Source organism: Lethenteron reissneri, chromosome 23 (assembly GCF_015708825.2).
Source record: "Lethenteron reissneri isolate LAM-NWPU_2019-01 chromosome 23, ASM1570882v1, whole genome shotgun sequence".
Taxonomy (NCBI): domain Eukaryota; kingdom Metazoa; phylum Chordata; class Hyperoartia; order Petromyzontiformes; family Petromyzontidae; genus Lethenteron; species Lethenteron reissneri.
The window spans coordinates 3,357,817-3,377,107 of NC_083801.1; the positions used below are offsets into that span (position 1 = coordinate 3,357,817).

At 42.8% G+C, this 19,291-nt stretch overlaps 1 protein-coding gene across 1 annotated transcript in view; it reads right to left on the reverse strand.

The window, feature by feature from the left end:
• The window catches only part of LOC133345855 (integrin beta-1-like), a 33,094-nt gene extending 15,010 nt beyond the window's left edge, over nucleotides 1-18,084 (reverse strand). The window contains exons 1-13 of the mRNA XM_061556890.1: nucleotides 17,909-18,084; nucleotides 17,045-17,106; nucleotides 16,392-16,483; nucleotides 13,433-13,637; nucleotides 12,177-12,347; nucleotides 10,510-10,751; nucleotides 9,440-9,598; nucleotides 7,538-7,633; nucleotides 6,162-6,251; nucleotides 3,916-4,050; nucleotides 2,124-2,320; nucleotides 1,322-1,560; nucleotides 458-677 (exon numbers count right to left, since the gene is read on the reverse strand). Coding sequence (XP_061412874.1) covers nucleotides 458-677; nucleotides 1,322-1,560; nucleotides 2,124-2,320; nucleotides 3,916-4,050; nucleotides 6,162-6,251; nucleotides 7,538-7,633; nucleotides 9,440-9,598; nucleotides 10,510-10,751; nucleotides 12,177-12,347; nucleotides 13,433-13,637; nucleotides 16,392-16,483; nucleotides 17,045-17,102 — 1,904 coding nt within the window. The 5' untranslated portion in view covers nucleotides 17,103-17,106; nucleotides 17,909-18,084. The remainder of the gene's footprint in view (nucleotides 1-457; nucleotides 678-1,321; nucleotides 1,561-2,123; nucleotides 2,321-3,915; nucleotides 4,051-6,161; nucleotides 6,252-7,537; nucleotides 7,634-9,439; nucleotides 9,599-10,509; nucleotides 10,752-12,176; nucleotides 12,348-13,432; nucleotides 13,638-16,391; nucleotides 16,484-17,044; nucleotides 17,107-17,908) is intronic.
• Nucleotides 18,085-19,291: the final 1,207 nt, after the last annotated feature.

Sequence of the window (19,291 nt, forward strand, 5' to 3'; positions counted from 1 at the left end):
GGGGAGAGGGGCGGGGGGCGTGGGGGAGAGGGGCGGGGGGCGTGGGGGGCTGCCCCCAAGGAGGGTGGAGCCCCGGGTCGAGGCGCGTGTGACGTACGGGGTTGAGGCACGCCACGTGACCAGCGCAGCTGGCAGCAGCGCGGTTACGTGGCTTCTGTATGCATTTTAGTAATTAGTGTCTAAATTATTTTATACAACCCCAATAATGTATAATATGCCATATAAAATATAATTTCCTTTCCTCTGGAACGGATTATTTCCGTTCCCTTTATTTCTTATGGGAAAAATTCGTTTGGTATACGTCATTTTCGGTATAAGTTCTACCTTCTGGAACGAATTAACGACGTATACCGAGGTTCCACTGTAATAATAATTACAATATATTATTATTGTCTATGTATTTACCAAATAGATGTTTAGCCATTGAAATGGTGTTTTGCAAATACAAATACATTACTTGTGCTGTTCGCATTGTTCAGTGCAGGTGAGGCAGACTTCACACGTTGAGCCGCTGTACGACGAATTCGTGCACTGGCATTTGTTGCATTTGCACACTCCCTGGCCATTGCACGTACGATTGTTGTACATGCAACCGTCAGTGGCCAGAGGGCATTCACATCGATTGCCATGAAAGCCCGGGAAGCACTGGCACTTTCCGCAGACGCATTCGCCGTTTCCTGAAAAAAGAATTAGTGCATCAATACACTTCAAAGGCGTCTTGCGTGACAAAAAGTGCACGCTGGTACAGAAAGGTTAAAGTGACGTGTGCACGAATGAGTCGGTCAAAGGCAAAGCAGAAAAAAAGAGAAACGAGGAAATGGAGGAGGATTTTGACCAAAGTTTCCGAGGTGTTTTTGTTCAAACGAAATTATCGCACGTATTTGTACTGCTTTGCATAATTCCATGCAAGTGTTTTTATAGTGTCCGATAGTTCTTTAATAATATCTATAAAACACACAAATTAGTTTATATATGTATATAATGTCTCTACGTTGATAAGCTCCACAGCAAACATATATTTGTGGTCTCAATTGAAAGGTATTGTCTTGTTTTGGAAATACCCAATTTCATGTTTTTATTCAATTAAATGTGCTGGAGACCCACAAATAAATCCCAACAGCACACGAGTAAGTATCCAATTCAGCTGTGCCCAATGGGTTGGACTGACTGAGGTGATTTAAATATACATCACCTGTGCCCTCCACCGTGCCAACTGGCAATTTGTATGTATGTTGAACTTCTGTTGCACCATGTAATTGAGGCGGGAGAGGGGTGGGTGTGGGTTAGAGTGATAGAAGATACTAGTGCCACGACATCTCACCTCCACAGAGCTTATTGTCATAACGCTCACAGTTGAAGTTGTTGCAGTGGCAGTACTTTCCGTCCACCTTCTCCTGAGGATCTTCACGCACGTTGCAGACACATTTGCCACAGACGCAGTCTCCTTGTCCACTGCACAACTGCGAGCTGTTGTCAGGCCGGCACTGAGCCTCCAGAGCTATTGTGTCACCGCCCTTCGCTCGGCAATCACACAAACGGCCAATTCGGTCCTGATGGCAACTGCTCATGACACACAAAATACGTGGTTAGGCACTACAAAACTTTCCATTGTGCAACTCTTTTCTCCGAAAGTAGTCATTTACACATTGGCAAGAACTGTCTATTTATATAAAGAGGGATATTAGACCTCAGCTTAAGCTTTATATATATCCTAAGAACAATAAACAACTACATGACACTAAGATACAAAATAGGTTGCCCCTAACCAGAATCAGAATCTATATTTATCCTGGAGAAATCAGATGAGCCATGAAGCTCGTTTACACAGATGTCCCCTCCTAATCCAGCATATCACAGAAGCATTGCAGCCTCCCATCGTAGTTGGTTATTGGTGCTCGCCAATCGTCCAGACTCCATTTATCCACTGGCCCCGTGGTTCTTAGGGTATATTAAGGACTTGACATGATCACTTCTGGGTAACTCTTTTTAAAGATGAAAACAAATCACGAATAACACAGCTGAGGCCCAACGCTTAACGAGTTACAAACAGGAGGGTCATAAGGGTAGCTCCACTGTATTTTGGAGGAAGTGTTAAGTCATGTTCAGAACCTTTACAATCTCACCTGCAAACACCGCACTCCAAATTGCCGTTGCCATTGGAGCAATACGGTGCATTTTTGGTCGAATCATTGCAGTTACATTGGCATTCAAAGCTCAGCTTCACACTCAGCTTCTCTTGAAAGCCCAATGAGCGGATCTCAAACTCCACCTCTGTATCCTTTGGACACTCTTTTGCTTCCACAGCGACGGTGAAAAGGATCTGGAAAAAAAAATACAAAACGACATACCAAGTGTGATGTGATGAGGCACACCGATGCAAGGAAAAACATCTGAAATGGCCACTTTCGAAATAAAATACACAAATTATCCCGTTTGTGGCAGCACTTGGCTATGTGTGCGGCCCATATAGCAGGCCGCACACATAGGCTATATGGGCCGCTATGCCCCTGTATCTGTGTAGTGACATTGAATGAGTCACTGTAGCACGTGGCGCTGGGAGAAAATTGTAGAAAATGGAATTAGGAGTAGCAGCCCGTTCTACCAGTTGGACCTGTGGGCCAAGCCCAGAGCCTTCTGGGGGATTCAGAAGGGTGCGTGGCTGAGGGCGGGGCCTGGCCATGCTGGGGAGAATAAAAGGCGAGCTCAGACTCACTCAGGGCTGCTGCCATCGGCAATGGAACTCGTCATGCTGATGTCATCGTGGTCTTCACTTCTTCAAGCTGTGGGTCTAGAAGCATGTTGGCTATCCCGACCCGGTATAGAGTTATCCCCTATGGCTGTGAGAGTTGGAATAAACAAGAGGGATAACGCCTCCTACTAATGTCTCTGAATTAGTACACTACGCCTGTACCATACCAGTTCTGTTGTAATGTGCACTAATGCCTACTTTATTGAGGGAGATATTGGCACGTAAACAAATATTGATTTGATTGATATAAACGAAACTATTTTTATTTTACCAGGTAAGGCTCACTCAATATATAGCTCGTTTTCAGAAGTGACATGACCACAAATGGTAGCTCAACCTAGGGGTAATGCATAGCAGCCAACTACTCTAAGTACCCGTTCCTAAATGTGGAGGGAAAGATTAGAGGACCCTGAGAAAAATCCATGCGACCACGGGGTGAACATGCAAACCCCAAATATACAGGCATCATCATGGTCGGGATCGAACCCACGACCTCCTGTATACCAGGCGAGGCAGTTAAGACCTTGCCACCGTGTCGCCCATTCCTGTTTCTCTGGTGCCCATATATCCTATGTTCTTGCAGCGGTGGTCATTCCAGATTTTAACTAACAACCCTTTGTCAGTTGATGGTCCAGCAGTGGACACTATCCATATTCACATCAGGGTTTATTAACAGTGGCTGTCCAGTGGATAGTTTGACCCCACAGTAGAATTATGAAACTACCACCATTGCTTGGCTCAAAATTTCAGAAAAAATGAACACTGGCCCATACTCACTTTGACAAAGTTATTTTTTATGCAAATTTCATTGGCACCCCATCCTCTGCAGTATCTATTGCTGTGATTATCTGGGACACGAGAAGGCACAAACTACAAACCTGTTTTTCCACAGGTAGATTAAGACATCTGAAGATAATAACCATGTGAAAACAAACTATAGTAAGTCACTTTGTTCCTACCTAAGCGTAACACTGGATATTAAAAGTATGCAAAAAATAAAATAAAAAAGTAACGTTGCGTATAACACAAAAATGTGTGCACGTATGTTGAACTTCTTTCGCACCGTACATAGCCAACCGTGCTAATCGGAGGTGCCGGAAAATGAGCAGGTCTGAGACAGAAGTAGCAATGTGTTGAATGTGTTGAGTGACGGTGTCAACTTGTACCTCTGTTCCAATCTTGACTTCTGAACACTCTCCTTTCTGTGTTTCCTTTTCCTTGTTATTGCAGTGCGACACAAAGGACACACTCACTCCTTCTGGCACTCTGGATGGCTCTAAGATGATCTTGGAGGACAGGTTCTGTTGGGAAGTAAAATGTTCTCGTTATAAGCCACACCAGGCAGATGGTGTAATTTTAACTGGGGCAATTTTGTTATACAGTATTGTATATAAAATAGGTGAATTCCACAAAAATATAATGAAAGCATGGGACATACCATTTTTTTTAAACATAATCATTATTTTGTCCTTGAGAGTTTTTCTTAATATATTCTTACACAGCAAGTTTGGAGAGCATTTACACGCAGCTGCAGCGGCTCAAGACGCTCGACATAAGTACGTATGTATTTTGAACTTCTTTCACACCGTACGTAGCCAACCGTGCAAATTAGACGGCAAGCCACGGAACAACGTGAGATGTATGCCCTCGTAAACATGTCGTAGGCCGAGGAGATGATAAAGCCTTGGGCCTAAAATTAAACATGGTCGAGGATAGCCATGAGGAAGAAACTGCAGGCTGTGGGAACAGCAACACAGAAGGAGCAAACTCCCATTGAGCGAAGGTTGACCGAAGGCTTCGAAAGAAGGCTCAATCGCCAGAGTGAATAGCATGTAGGGTAGTCGAGTGATTTGAGAGGGAAGAGGTCGGCAGGGATGACTCCACGGAGGATCTTGAAGATGGTGAAGGATTCACTATGAGACATCTCCTTTACCAGTGGCAAAATATAGTAATAGGTTTTTACCCTTTCAACTGGTACAAAAACTGACACCTTTATACAAGGCATCATGTTTGCAATAACCACAACACAAGCAGTCAAAATGCAAACAAAAAGAAACAACTCTGATGATGATAATGATATGCACTGTCATTGAAGTTGATTGGGCCACACCCGAGACAGCTTTTCTTAGAGCCTAGTCTCCATTGGTGTTGGACCAGATGTCAAAACTGACACCTTGTATAAAGGTGTCAGTTTTTGTACCAGTTGAAAGGGTAAAAACCTATTACTATATTTTGCCACTGGTAAAGGAGGTCTCATAGTGTAAATGCTTACCCCGAGCTCTCAATACTCTGATAGTGCGCTGTCTTTGAGTTGTACGCCTTTTGGCGTCATCTGGTCCAACACCAATGGAGACTAGGCTCTAAGAGAAGCTGTCTCGGGTGTGGACCAATCAACTTCAATGACAGTGCATATCATTATCATCATCAGAGTTGTTTCTTTTTGTTTGCATTTTGACTGCTTGTGTTGTGGTTATTGCAAACATGATGCCTTGTATAAAGGTGTCAGTTTTTGTACCAGTTGAAAGGGTAAAAACCTATTGCTATGGCGAGGGATTGTGTTCGGAGACAGCGGATAGATTTTTTCCATTGAGGTGATGCCGGGTTCGTGAATGCTGGTGAGAAGTCTTGCAGCGGCGTTCTGGATTGCTTGTAGAAGAGGGATTTGGAGATTCCACAGAGGAAACAATTGCAGTTGTCAAGGCAAGAGGTGATGTCATGCATGTGTAGAGGTGTAATTGTGCATGGCCACGGATGGCTAACAAACACAAGGGGCGGGGTTACGGCCGTACACAGGGGAGGCGCTCGCACCGACGTCCGCACCTGCATCCCCCACGGGCCCCCCCGGGGGCCGAGTCCTATAAAAGGTGGTGAGCCGGAGGGCTCGAGGTCGGGGATCAGCTTTAACCAGAGAAGAAGGAAGACCTGCTAGAATAGGCCCCAGAGCTCCCCTGGCTCGCTGTCCTTATAAGGGCCGACCAGGGCAAGCTGGTGGCGTGGCCCCGAGAGCCCAGACTGACGAGCCGGTCTGGAGACTCAGGGTGCCGGGATCCCAGCTTGACCAGGCTGGGATAGGTAGCCTCCCCTAGCTCCGTAGTGGAGGACTTGGGCGTAGGTTAGCGGGGTTAGCTGTTGTGTATCCCTGTAGCTAAGTGAAGGGGACGATACCCCCGTAAGTACTGTGTGTGCACAAGTTGGTGTAATAAATAAGTGTGCCTCCGACCCTGTCGTCAAGCCTCCTACATACTTACTACACATGGATAAGGTCTCAGCAGCGAATGGGTCAAGTAAGTGGCAGATGTATGAGATGTATCGCAGCTGGAGGTTGAAGGTCATACGTGATTGGAATATATACACGTGCCAAATGTATTCAACGTTTCGGTACATTGTAAAGTGTAATTGTAGCAAACCATACGTTGTAAGCCGAAGTGATGAGCTGTATAACATTACTTGAATCTCCAGAGAGCTCCCCGACAGCTGACTTGGGAATGAGTTGGCTGAGTTCCTGCAGAGCACACATGTCTTTACACACGCAGTTTGCATTTACATTGACATTTAAAAGTGGAAGGGCTTTGTTTTTATGTTGATGAAGTTGTGTGGACTTGTGGACTATTTTCCTGCATTAAATGTTACATTTTTCCAATGATTTTATAAAATGTAAAAGTAACCTACAAAATTTGTTTCCTGGAAGTTTATATACATGTACGTAACGTTTCTCAATCCACTGCTGGATGAGGGCACCCCTCGCCACGAAAGTCGTGGGTGTTATTTGACCATAATTTACTACTCTGGTTAGTGAGGGTTGGTGAAGGCCAGGAGCATAGACACAGGAGGATCGAAGTACAGTACAACATCGGATTTTGCTGCACTGCCTTCTGCTGTCCGTCACGTAGCTCAACCCCGGAGCCACCTACGCCAAACTGGCATCCATAGTGGTCACTATCGCACAAACTCCTGTCATCCTCACAGCAGATTTTGGCTAACCATCAAACAAAGATGGCCACTGCATCGCGAGCTTCCAGATGCACTTCTGCGGCCATCTGGAACGCTCTTCCTTTAGATATTAGGAAGCCACTGGAGAATTGCGCATTTAAATCTAAATTTTAAATTAATTTCTTTAAAACTGATCATTGTGTTTAGATTTCTTGTCCTTCCCCCGCACCTCTGATAAGCATGGTTAGCTACGTGCGGTGAAAAAGAAGTTCAACATACACACATACCATCCGATCACTGAACCCGATTCATCTCAAATACTGTATGCTTAGGTATAATCCAGGAGAGATGTGTGTGAAAAATATAAGCTGCTTTGTGAATTGTTGTGGGTCTGACAGGCAGTGATGGAACTTTTGTTGTTTGGCGATCTCAGATCCTCTGTTTTTAATTGAGATTTACGACAAAGATGAATACTACACACGAGTGAATGGATTTGAAGCAAGTTTTTTTTTCATCCTTTACAAAGGGAGGTGCACATTCATCAGAGAAAAATCTACAAGACATCACACGGCATTAATATAAGTCAACTGAATTAGGGAGGTTTACTTGCTGGATGAGATAGCACACATTAGAGCAATGCACAGTGATCTATCATGGCACCAAACCAGGGATGATATAATGATCTAAAAATATCCAAAACATATTATAGATTTGAGATGCTATTGGCTGTATGCAATTAGGTATAACTCACAAGAACTTAATACGGGGATGGCTATTGACAGATTAGTGATTTAACAAGACGGAAGATATGCAACACTAGATTCCAAATGTAAAACTCAAATTTGTGAGTCCACTCACCCGATAGATGTTCACCACACTTTTTGTTACGGCAAATATCGGCTGAATATTATTCTCTGATAATTTCTGAGCCAGCTGCCCAACGGAGGGATAATCCTGCACAGGGAAAACACAAACAGGGCATTACGTGTCTTATTTTGAGTTAAATGTTTGCACATCGTATGACAATATATATCTGCACACATTCTAAAAACATGTAGATTTAAGGAATCCACATATATATTCTTGGTTGTTTCGGTAAAGTCACGTAGAAGGGAAATAATAAAATAATAAAAATATTAAACAATAAAATTCTCACGATGTTTCGACTGATGATGATTGATTGTGTTGCAGTCGAAACGTCGTGAGAATTCGATTGTTTAATATTTTTATTATTTGATTATTTCCCTTCTACGTGACTTTACCGAAAGAACCAAGAATATGGATCAGTGTAGTCACGAAAGCTTTTAATCAGAATCCACATATGCCTTTATCCGAAATACAGCACATTATGATTCTATACAGTACATGGCATAGTGATAGATTTGGTGTGTGATTGTGTGTCTATTGAAACCAGGAGAACGCTTTCGTTGAATCAGCGGTCAGGTCAAGTGTCCCCCTGCTTAAATGCACGTGTGAGTGCAACTATTGGCAGCCTTAGAACACTGAGTTGTCTTTCAACTGAGTGAGATACTCATTGTATTTGATCGTGAAAGGAGGGTGAAGTGAATCCACACCCGATCTAGAAGTGAATGTTTCACTACCATTCTAATAAAGGGCTGGGCTGGGGTTTTTTGAACGAAAGAGCACAGATTTTTCTGTATTAAACAAATCATTCGGTAATAATGCTGCGTTGGTAATGGCACAAAAGTACAAATAATAAACACTCAACACATTCGCCAATAACATTTCCTTTAAAGGAAAAAATATATAATAGGCAACACGTACAGTATGACGTCGTATTTCATATATATTTTTATTTTAAGGCGGTGTTATTGATGTATGTCTTGTGTTTTATTAGTATACATTATTATGTAGCGCTCGCTCACAATTCAGTAATTGTTGTGAGTGTGCTGTACAATGTTGGGAAAAGAGATAATTACCGTGTGATAGGTTGGCATGGCACAGATGCCCCCCCCCCAACACAAACGAGTACCCAGGTAAGTGGGCCGTATGTGCATCGACGACTCAGCAGTGATGTCGGGGCACTTACCCTCTGGTGTGTGGCGAGGTGTGTGGGCAGGTGGAGCGGTGGCGCAGCGGTGAACACACTGCGCTACGAACCCGGCCACCCGAGTTCGATTCCCATTCACGGCCAATACTGGTGACGATTATCTGAATCGGTCCCGGGTCTTCCCTAGGTCGACTCAGCCTCAAATGAGTACCTGATGCGATGTGTGTGCTGTGCCAGCCTTCATAGGTGCTCACTAACAGCACTTGCCCCTACAGTATGTTGAGAATATGGGGGGGATCTTTATCCTTGGGCAGATGAAGCGGTGGTGCGTAAATTACCCAGGAATGCCTCACTGAGTCTCAACTCTTCTTCAAGAGGGTCCTGCCGAGTGTTTACAATCGGGGGCGATATTGCTGTTGCTGCTGCTGTGTAATTCCAATTGAGTAATGTGCAGGCAATTTTTCAGTATTGGTATGTTTGGCCAATACCAGTTACACTGAGTGTTTATTTTTGCTATGTGAGGAAACTGGAGAACCCTGAGGAACCCATGCAGAGCAGGAAGAGTTAGCATGCAGACTCCACACAGAGAGGCAACCGAGTCGGGAATCGAACCCAGGTCCTTTTTGCTGTGAGGCACAAGGGTTACCACTGCCGACCCCAAATTGATGACATGAATGAGATCATGTGAATGACCCAAGCTAGATTCCTTCCTTCTGTAGCCACCAATTGGCTTCATCTGTTCTACTCACGTAATGGATATTGTCTTTATATTCTCCATCGGGATCCAGATGGCAATTGCCATCATTGGGAGTGACAATCCCAGCCAGTTTGCCATCTCCAGCAAAGTGGAATCCAGCATCCGACGTGAACACCAGCAGTCTTGTGTTGTTTCTCCATCCGATTTTGTCCTGTGAATCATCAAGAGTGGATTAGCAACATTTGATTGGGTCTCACTGCATTTGGAAGACGTCCAGGGATATTCTCATGTTAACTGTTTACAATTTTACATCTCACACAAACGTCTACTCTCTCTCAAGTTATTTGTTACATGTAAAACGACCAACACAACACACTGATTAATTTAGGCCAATTGTACATTCAAGTATTTTTAAATGAATTAAATTTGGCAAAAAACACCCTGGTCAATTGTTCAAATATACAATATTAAGCTTTCCTTTGGATTCATTGATGTAACAAATCCCTCATCTGAGAAAAAATATTTGTTGCCTTATGCTGCATTTTAGAATGTCACTTCTTTGGTGTAAATCTAAGATAAGAATTAACTTCAAAAGGAATGCATGATTCTTTCAGACATTGTCACTTTAAGAAAGTGTTAGAATGTCCATACATATTTTCTGAATCAAAAAGGGTATTTACTCAAGATATGTGAATATAATCTACAAGGAAAAGAAAAATAATTTGCGATTGCAATAAAGTACAAATAATGTAATTTTGAAAAAGAAAATAGCAAAGACTCTCATGGTGATGAAAACTGGGCACAAGTTCCAGCCAACAGCCATCGTATTTGCTAGCTGTTGGCTATGATAACTAAAAATATGAGATTAGACTTTGGAATAAATTTCCTTGAGCCCAAAATTTTATAGAATGATGGAATACTTTCTACCGAGTTGTAACCAAAAAGCACCCATTATTTTAAATATAACTGTATGGATTCAAGACCAATGTTGTATTGTTGTCTAATTGTTGTTTTACACAATTAAAACACAATATGTTTTTATTCAAGCCAGTGAAATGTGGCTTGCCGTTGAGTTTCACGAAAGGCTATTGCCAATTGTTCCCCATCATTGCACGCTCTTACCCCACACACAGCTGCCTGCAGCATTGCATCAAATCCTCCCTCTGGCGTGTCCAGATTACCAGAGATGATCTGGTCTCCGACCTTTTTTTCAAAAATGTCAGATTTGTCAGTGAGAGTCAGCACATGCTTGTAGGCAAATGGCCGACTGCAGCGTACATTCTTCTCCGTACACGGGTGCTCCAAATGCTCAGGGCTGGTGCTGACATATGGCAACACCGTCTTATCCACAAATGCTCCAAATCCTGGGTGTGAAGATCGCAAACCACATGCAATTGGTTATTCATTTTAACATTGTCAACAGGAAAATATATGTAAATTTGTACAACAATGATCATTTTATTAGACATAATGGCTCGTGGCTGGTAGAGACACTAGAAAATGCGGGTCAATTTAGTCAGAGCAAGTGTGACATTTTATTGCTTGGTGTGAAGCATTATTGGCAAATGCTTTTTTTAAGTGACACAAAGAGTGACCAGAACACTAGACATAATCCTTGTGGAAACACAAATAAGCGAATCTCTGAAAATTGTAATATTAGTCCAAAGTGACTGCTCTCTGTACCTTTTGGAAATATTGAGGTCCGTGATGTATGAGTAGGTGCAATAAGAGATGTAACGTCACTATTGCCCTTGGAGCTTTGGGAAGCAGTGGAGTATTAAGAGTAATGTTTACGTAGGAATGAGAAATGTAATCGGATCTCATTAGAGAGCGTTTTTAGCCCACTTCAGATGGTGTCCGTGCCATTACCGCGTGTGGGACGACGTGGTGAAAAAGTGGACACAAGGACAGTGTGGGACAGTGATTAAAATGGGAGTGGCACACACAGACCACTGGACATATGTGGAGTGAGAGGTGGGCACAGATACATGGAGTAGCAGAGAGAGAGAGAGAAGTGGGGACACAGCAGGGAGGTACATGGAGTGTCAGAGAGAGAGAGAGAGAAGTGGAGGCAGTGCAAGGATTCAGTACATCACTACAGGTCACGATTCATGTCGCAACAAACACCAATGTTTGGAAAACATCCCGAGCATAGAAAAGAGATGGAACAGGTACTGTATTTAAAATATATATAGTATGTGATGGAGATGGAATTATTTATATGTGTAGCAATATATTTGGTGTAGAGCTCTTACAGGAAAATTTAACATTGTGGTCATGGTGATATTTTTGGAGCTAAAACAGATAACAGAAGTGGGAAAACGCTAAAGAGAGACGATAACAATGGGGGTTCCCTGTATTATCAACGTATATGTATTCTTACAAAAGCCTTTAGATTTTTTTAAAGTAATTACTATATTGTTAGGCGTATTTCCCACTGTGTTACTCAGTAAATCAATTCATGCAGTGAATAAATAAACACGCGTGTCCTTATTCAATACGAACCTTTGTGAATTTGCTACCGTAGGCAAAAGGCTTGTAAATTAAAATGCGATTTAGTTTTCCGATCGACTTTTGACCAAAACATTCTTGCAAACATACAGTTGAAAGCGTGTTGTAAAAAATATATATTCAACTCAACATTAACCCTACAACTCGCACGCCACATGGAAAAGTGTGGGGGTACGCAATGCACCTAATTTTTGTATCCTGTACCTCCGATTAGCACGGTATGATTACGTACGGCGCGAAATAAGTTAAATTCACAGTGCACACATACACACAAGTACCTATTTTGACGCCTTTCGTAATTTTCCCCAAAGACTGCAGCAGTTGACTTCCCAGCTTCTTCACGTTCTCGAGATCGTCATTCATGGAGTACGACAGGTCCATGAGGTAGTACAGATCAATGGGATATCCTTCTGCACGTTTGAACTTAATATCAAACTTCGTAGGAATGCCTGCGCAAGGAACAGCAAGTCGTGACACTGCATGAATACGGATTATTATTGTTGTTACACTTGTTAACTCAGGAGAGACTCACTGTGTCTCAAGACTCTTTTTTTAGTGAACACCTCTCAGAATTTTTATTTTTCCTTGGAGGAATCCGATGAGCTATAAAGCTCTTTTTCGCTGATGTCCAGTAATAGGAGGGTCCTGCCAAGTTATCTCAGTTGGGGTTCATGTTGCTCATGCCGTGTGCAATCCCAATTGAGTAATTCGCAGGTTATCTTTCACCATTGGGATGTTTGGCCAATACCAGTTACATTGTACGAGTATGTGTTTTTTTTTGTTTAGCTATGGGGGGAGGGGGGGGGAACTAGAGAACCCAGAGGGAACCCATGCTGAACAAGGGGAGAGAATACAGAACTCCACGGAGAAAGGGCCCTCAAGTTGGGACACGAACTCAATTTCCGGTTCACTTCTTCTCGTCCACACAAAGGCTTGGGTACTTTTCATGGTGACTGCTGTAGATATACCGTACAGTACAATCGATTATAATCGAACATTTTAGATTGGCAAAGAGTGATATTTTCAATAAATAGCGGCCATTGTGGAAGATAATATCAATGAAGGCGGGTGAGTGGTTTTTGGTTACTGAGTTTATCCACTTATCAAAATTCATTACCTATTCTAATGTTAGGGGTACCACCAGGATTTTGCTGCAGTTTTGCAAGTGACGAGCGCCGATGATGACTGCCTCGATGGTTTAGCCACACCACGGCAGAGAGTATTTCAAATGTCACACTTGTTACAATTTCATTGCAACGATCCCTCTAGAGTTTTAACATCATTTTCACGAATGTTATCAGCGGCCATTCGTGTGTGAACGTAGGAAGCACCAGACTCCTACCCGTTGAAGGTAAAGACTGCAGTAAACGTGGAACGTTGGGTCAGCAGTGCACGTTTACTGTGAGAGGCTCATGAGATGATTGGCATTAAAGTATAAAATACTCCGTGGGTTGCAGATGGGAAGGTTATTTTGTGAGTGCGAGTGAGATATCCCCTTGGTGGTGGTTGTCATGGCAATGCTTTGATGTCTCACCTGGTCTCAGATTTATGTGCACCTTCTGTGGGGACAGCTGCACCACCGTCTTGGATTCCATACCAGTGCTTGTGAGAGGTTCATTTTGTAGTACAGAAAACGATCCCTTGGGGTTCGTGATATCATTCGCCTCACAGCCCCGGGCCTTCAGAGCTTCCACTGTTGCACAGCGCACAGAATCCAGCTCGCCATCACGAGTAAAATTCTGTTCAAAACGAAAAAATATAAATATACAGTATCCATAAGAGTTTACAGTTATGTAGTACCCTAAAAGGTTTTAGGCCACATTAAGGTGGAATTATTCTACTAAATATTGTGAAACATGGAGGGTTAGAAGTGGTATACAGTATTCGCTACGTAAATATAATTTGTGTAACTTTAAAGACCTTAGGGGAATATGATATTGATGCTTTTAAGACAGGATTGAGGTCGGCACGGCACACAGGCTAGCAACCACGTGGCTACAGCACTTGGTTGTCTTAGTCTCACAGCGCTGATGTTCATACACAGCACTGCGTACTAGTTTAAGGCTGAGGTGACCGAGAAAAACAACCAGGATGGGTGCATATACCGCAAATAAAACATTTATGCGTTTGACCGGGTGAGAACTCCATGCGTCTGATGTTGTTCGTGACCATAAATTGGACCCAGATTTAAGTAAGTGAGATAGGTCAGTGGCAGTGGCTTTTGGTAATTTTTTTGGTGGGTAGGTGGTGGTTCCGGCACCTCAGCTGGAGGAGGGGGTTGGGGATTGGAGGAGGCCATTGCATGGGGTTGTCCGTATGAAATTGACAATGGATTGGCATATTCTTAGGGGCCTTCCATTTAGTACGTACGCATGGAGGGGAGAGGGGGGTTGACCCAAATGCGTACGCTTGCGTATGGGGGGTCTACTCACAATGTACGTACGCATAGGAAATGGGTGGAGGGGGTGAAGCCTCGATAATTATTTGTCTACATTGGTCTTCAAGTGAGTTAGATAGTCCAGCGGTGGACTATTTGTTTGCTTAAACACGTTAATATTATTAATCCTTGATCGTTTCTGCGTGGATTAAATATCGGCCATTCTATAGGATTCGGAGGCGGGGTGCGTCAAGCGTACGTACGCAGGTGGGGGGTGGGGGTGTAAAAAGTACGCGTGCGTACAGGGAGGGGGGGAGGGCTCAAGTTTTGACAGATTTTTGCATAACTACTCAATGGATGGCCACTTATTGGTCTGGGATGGAATTATCTGTGCCCCTTTTTCATGCAGTTATATATATATATATATTTATTTTACATGTGGCACTCAGTGGGGGTTGTGGAAATAAGCAACTCATTGGAGTAGACAAACTGAGCATCCCGTTCTATTCACCACTTCCTTTGCTAAACATTAAACATGGTTTTAAATTGTTCATATATATTAAAACATACTTTTTAATTTACAAGCATATTTTTAAAGAAAACGTTCAGGTGGGGCACCACTCCCAATGCTCCACACGGACCAGCCCGCCGCTGATCAATGGACCAACAGCCATGTGACTTGGTCATGCAAGGGTGCAACCAATAGGGAGACTTTTTCCTAAATTTCTGTGTCACTTCTCATCCACACAAAGGCTCGGTAATATAATATATTGCACATTGAACGTGGAAAGGTGGACAGATTGCGAGCATTCCCACCACAATACGTACAGAGGTGCACGAGCTAATCCTCTCATCACTTGAGTTTCGATAACAGTTGCAAATTTAACTTTATTAATGTTAGCCCATATTAACAATGCGCCTGAAATGTAAACCGTATCATTTGTAACCCACTATTTCTCGCTCCGTGGCTCAAATTCCATTCAGCAGCTGTAGGTCATCATTTTGTCAGCGATTTGCAGATTGGATGAGTCACGTGGTAAATTAATCTTGTTGCCTTTAATATCATGGACTTTTTTTAAAATCTTGCATTCCATCTCAAATGACACATTTTACAACATGGACAAACCGGGACACTTGGTAATTTAATCCAAGTACTCAAACAATGAATAACATTGCGGAGGGTATTTTGAGGAAATTTAGTGGGAGCATGTCACATGGTGTATGAATAATTCACTTTTAATAAATGTGTCGTGGGTTCCACGAAGACACACACTTGAACTTGGAGGCAACACGTTAATTGATACACCCCGACAGGGTAACTGCATTAACGTACGGGATAACAACATAGGTGGTGACTACCATGTGTAACTAAGACCACAACGGGGTAACTACACTACAAGGAGATAACTGGATCCTACCAGAAGGTTCTAGGCTGCATGTCCTGCTCGCCCCCCTCGGGCCCCCCTCGCTACCTTGTCCTGGTCACGTGCCCTCTCGGGTTCACCCAGAGCAGGGGTCGGCAACCAAAATAACAAGAAGAGCCATTTCTTTCCAATTCGGTACAAAATTCTGTATTTCAAGAGCCGCAATGCATCTGAGTACATACGTACATATCGTCAAGAAGCAGCCCGTAAAGAGCCGCATGCGGCTCCGGAGCCGTAGGTTGCCGACCCCTGACCCAGAGTATCATGTCCTGGTGTGCCCTCTCTCTGCCCGTTACCTGAACCATGCCCCCTAGGGGCTCCTTCCATGGCATATACACCCTGGTGCCAGAGAGAGGCTCTAACACGCGTAGTTCCTTTTTATTCTCAATAGCTGGCGCTAAGCGCCGTAGTGACTCAATATACGTCACTACAAATGTACGTATCGATATATGTCACAGTTTGTTCAGCAATCACTGTCCGCGAATAGAAAACTGCTCACGTAAATTCAAAGCTGTTCATATTCAACTCTCTTAAAAATGTGAACTCCAGTTACAAGTCAGTCAATCCCTCTGCCCTCTGTCTCTATTCTCAATACAAGGACCATTTTCAAAAAACCTCAGCCGACTACAGTATATTTGTGCCGTTACGAGTTAATAGTGAATGGGATTCGTGTTGCTGTGAGTTATGCATACCAGTGTCTTGCACCAGGCACAATATCCACCACTGGCGAGACAATCACTACATGTGACCACATTCTTGGGGACACATTTTCCTGCCGGTACACCTGCACACACATGTGATTCAAACAAGAACAGTAAATAATACAAATAACACAATTGTGTAAATTAAGTCAATCATAATACTAGTGTACATCACATTTATCATAATTCTATATATAGTCCGCCCACACTATAGCAACCTCCAGAATATGCGGTTGTGTAAATAGTTCACATAATATTTTGGTGCTTACAAGCATAGCACTTTCGTTCCACATATATGTATAAACCACATCGACACACACCATGGCAGATGCGGATTCATGATGGACCAAAGGAAACTAAATAAAAACTCGCCATTGCGTGACTGTGGTCAGACAAAACAGACTGTACAAAATATAACGACGCAATGCCCGATACACAAATACGAAGGAGACCATCACAGCAAATCACTCCGGTTATTATCTGGCTTGACCACCTGAATATGAAATTGTTATTGTTGCTCTGCGTCTACATCAGCAGCCATACGAAGGAAGAAGAACCACATATAAACGGTTCGCAAATACACAATAAGCACCGTATTGTACAGGAGTATATAACGTTGGTTTTACAATTTAAGTGCCACTTACTTGCATCTGCAGAACTGGCCAGACACAGTACTGCCACCCAAGCTACCCGCAGCCACATCCTCCTGGTCGTCAACCAAGTGAAAAATAAAAAAACATACGTAAGAAATTGAAACGTGTTTTTTTTAATGGGTGTAAGGGATTAGGTTATGCTTAAAACAATTAGTTCAAACATCGTATGTGTTCAATATGGACATCTGTGAGAAAAAAAAGCTTACTAGCTCATCGAATTTCTCCAGGACAAATACAAATTCTGATTATGTCCTTTCCCTGCACCTCCGATTAGCACGGTTGGCTACGGACGGTGCGAAAGAAGTTCCACATACATCTGTTTTGCTACGACACTAGTTCCATAATAAATGGCGGTACTAGGCAGGGAGACCATCATCCAATTAGGCATTCACAAAGGTGTGAACATGTACTCTATTAAACTGTTATTGTATGTCGAACTTCTTTTTCGCACCGTACGTAGCCCAAGCGTGCTCATTGGAGGTGTATTTCAACAGCCAGAATATGAAACATGCCAAACGTAATTCAAAGTGAATGTTTGATTTGCATGCGAATTCAGTAGTGTGTGTAAATTGTAGATGTTGTGCAGAGTACATAGCTTATTCCTGCTTTAATCACAATGGATTTGTAAAGTATATTGCAATACGTATTTTAAATAAGAGGAAGTTAAGAGTTTCAATTTAAAGGAACAAAAATATGTACATTGCTTATTTTTTAAGGCAAAACAATGTAAACAAGTTATACAATATGTAAAGGAGAAATATTATTGCAATACAACACTCCAAATGTCTATTTCCGAAAGATGCTTTTACTGCTGCGTTTAAAACAATTTTAATTAAGTTAATTCGGTACACCTACCTTTGGTTAAACGCCTTGCCGTAAGTTTCTGAACGTTGCGACGAACTACCGTATGAGGCACAGCCAACACAAAATCAAGTGGTTGTCAGGAACGATGACTTAAAAAATGGCAACTTGTAACACACCACCACAAGTGTCCGCTTACTCGCAAGAGGCAGAACAACTCAGAGGCACGATGAGGCACCACAGGATTGCGGAAGAAATTTCTGAGCAACAACTTTGTAACAAAAAAAAGCATGCAACGGGAAGTCTGCGTCACTACAGAAATTGCGGTATACTATGCATTATCAACAGGAAAGTGCGGTGTTTGGGCACGGCAGAAATATGGTGGACATTTTTTGCAGTGTTTGTTTATTGGTTTGCACTCTAACTTAAAACGTATTTAACCGACGTTACGATTCAATTAAAATCATTCCTCAAAAGGAATTTTCCAAGCGTTTCAATGTGGTACGCTTGGGGGAAAAAATACATCTCGAGATTTGGTGATGCTTTCCCGAGTAAAGGCCACTTTTTTTTAAAGCAGTGGCTTGTTTGGCCAAACAATCACCATGGTAAATTTCCTCTGCATTACACCCACAGCCCGATACAATCACAACACTGATTTTAAAGCATATACTGTCGTGCTTTTTACTCATTTTATACTTTTAACTGTGAACACACAACTCATTGATATCTCTATCGCCCACATCTCCATCCCTCCTTTACAGATATGATTGTTGTTGGCATTAGCCAAGCGAATGAGCCTCATGGTGTGGATGTGGGAACTTCACAATCTGTCTCTAGTCCCCAATGGCAGATGTGGCAGCAGTGAGCAACTCTGTGCTGATAAGCCGCAATGGGTATGAAACCCGTCCAGGGTTGTCGATCTCTGCATCACTGCTGCTGTAATCAGTCACATTTGCTTGCATTTATTTTGACGGTGAACGAAGTCAAGAGGACCACAATGCACTTCTTCAGGAAACGCTGATGGGTTTTTTATGTATGCAAGGAGGGTATGTTTTTATTAACACATTTCATATGCGTTGTTTGAAACTTCTGTCATGAGTAACTTTGTTGTTTTTAATCGGAATCACAACCCGCGTGTCCTTTGGACGTGACTGGCCATCCTTCACGGCCAGCCTGCAGTTGTATGCACGGCATCCAGGCAGACAGGAATCCACCCAGGATTACCATCCATAATTTGTTTTATATATAGTATGATACGATTAGGACTATAATAGGGGGCTCATACACAGACCATGGCTTGTGTTGATCATCAACAAACGGCAGGGAATTTGTACATGTGTAGTGACTGACTAAGAGACACTAAGAGTAGGAAGCACTCTGTTTATTAACAGCCTTAACAGTTCACACTTATTAACTAGCTCCCAGTCAGGACAGCTG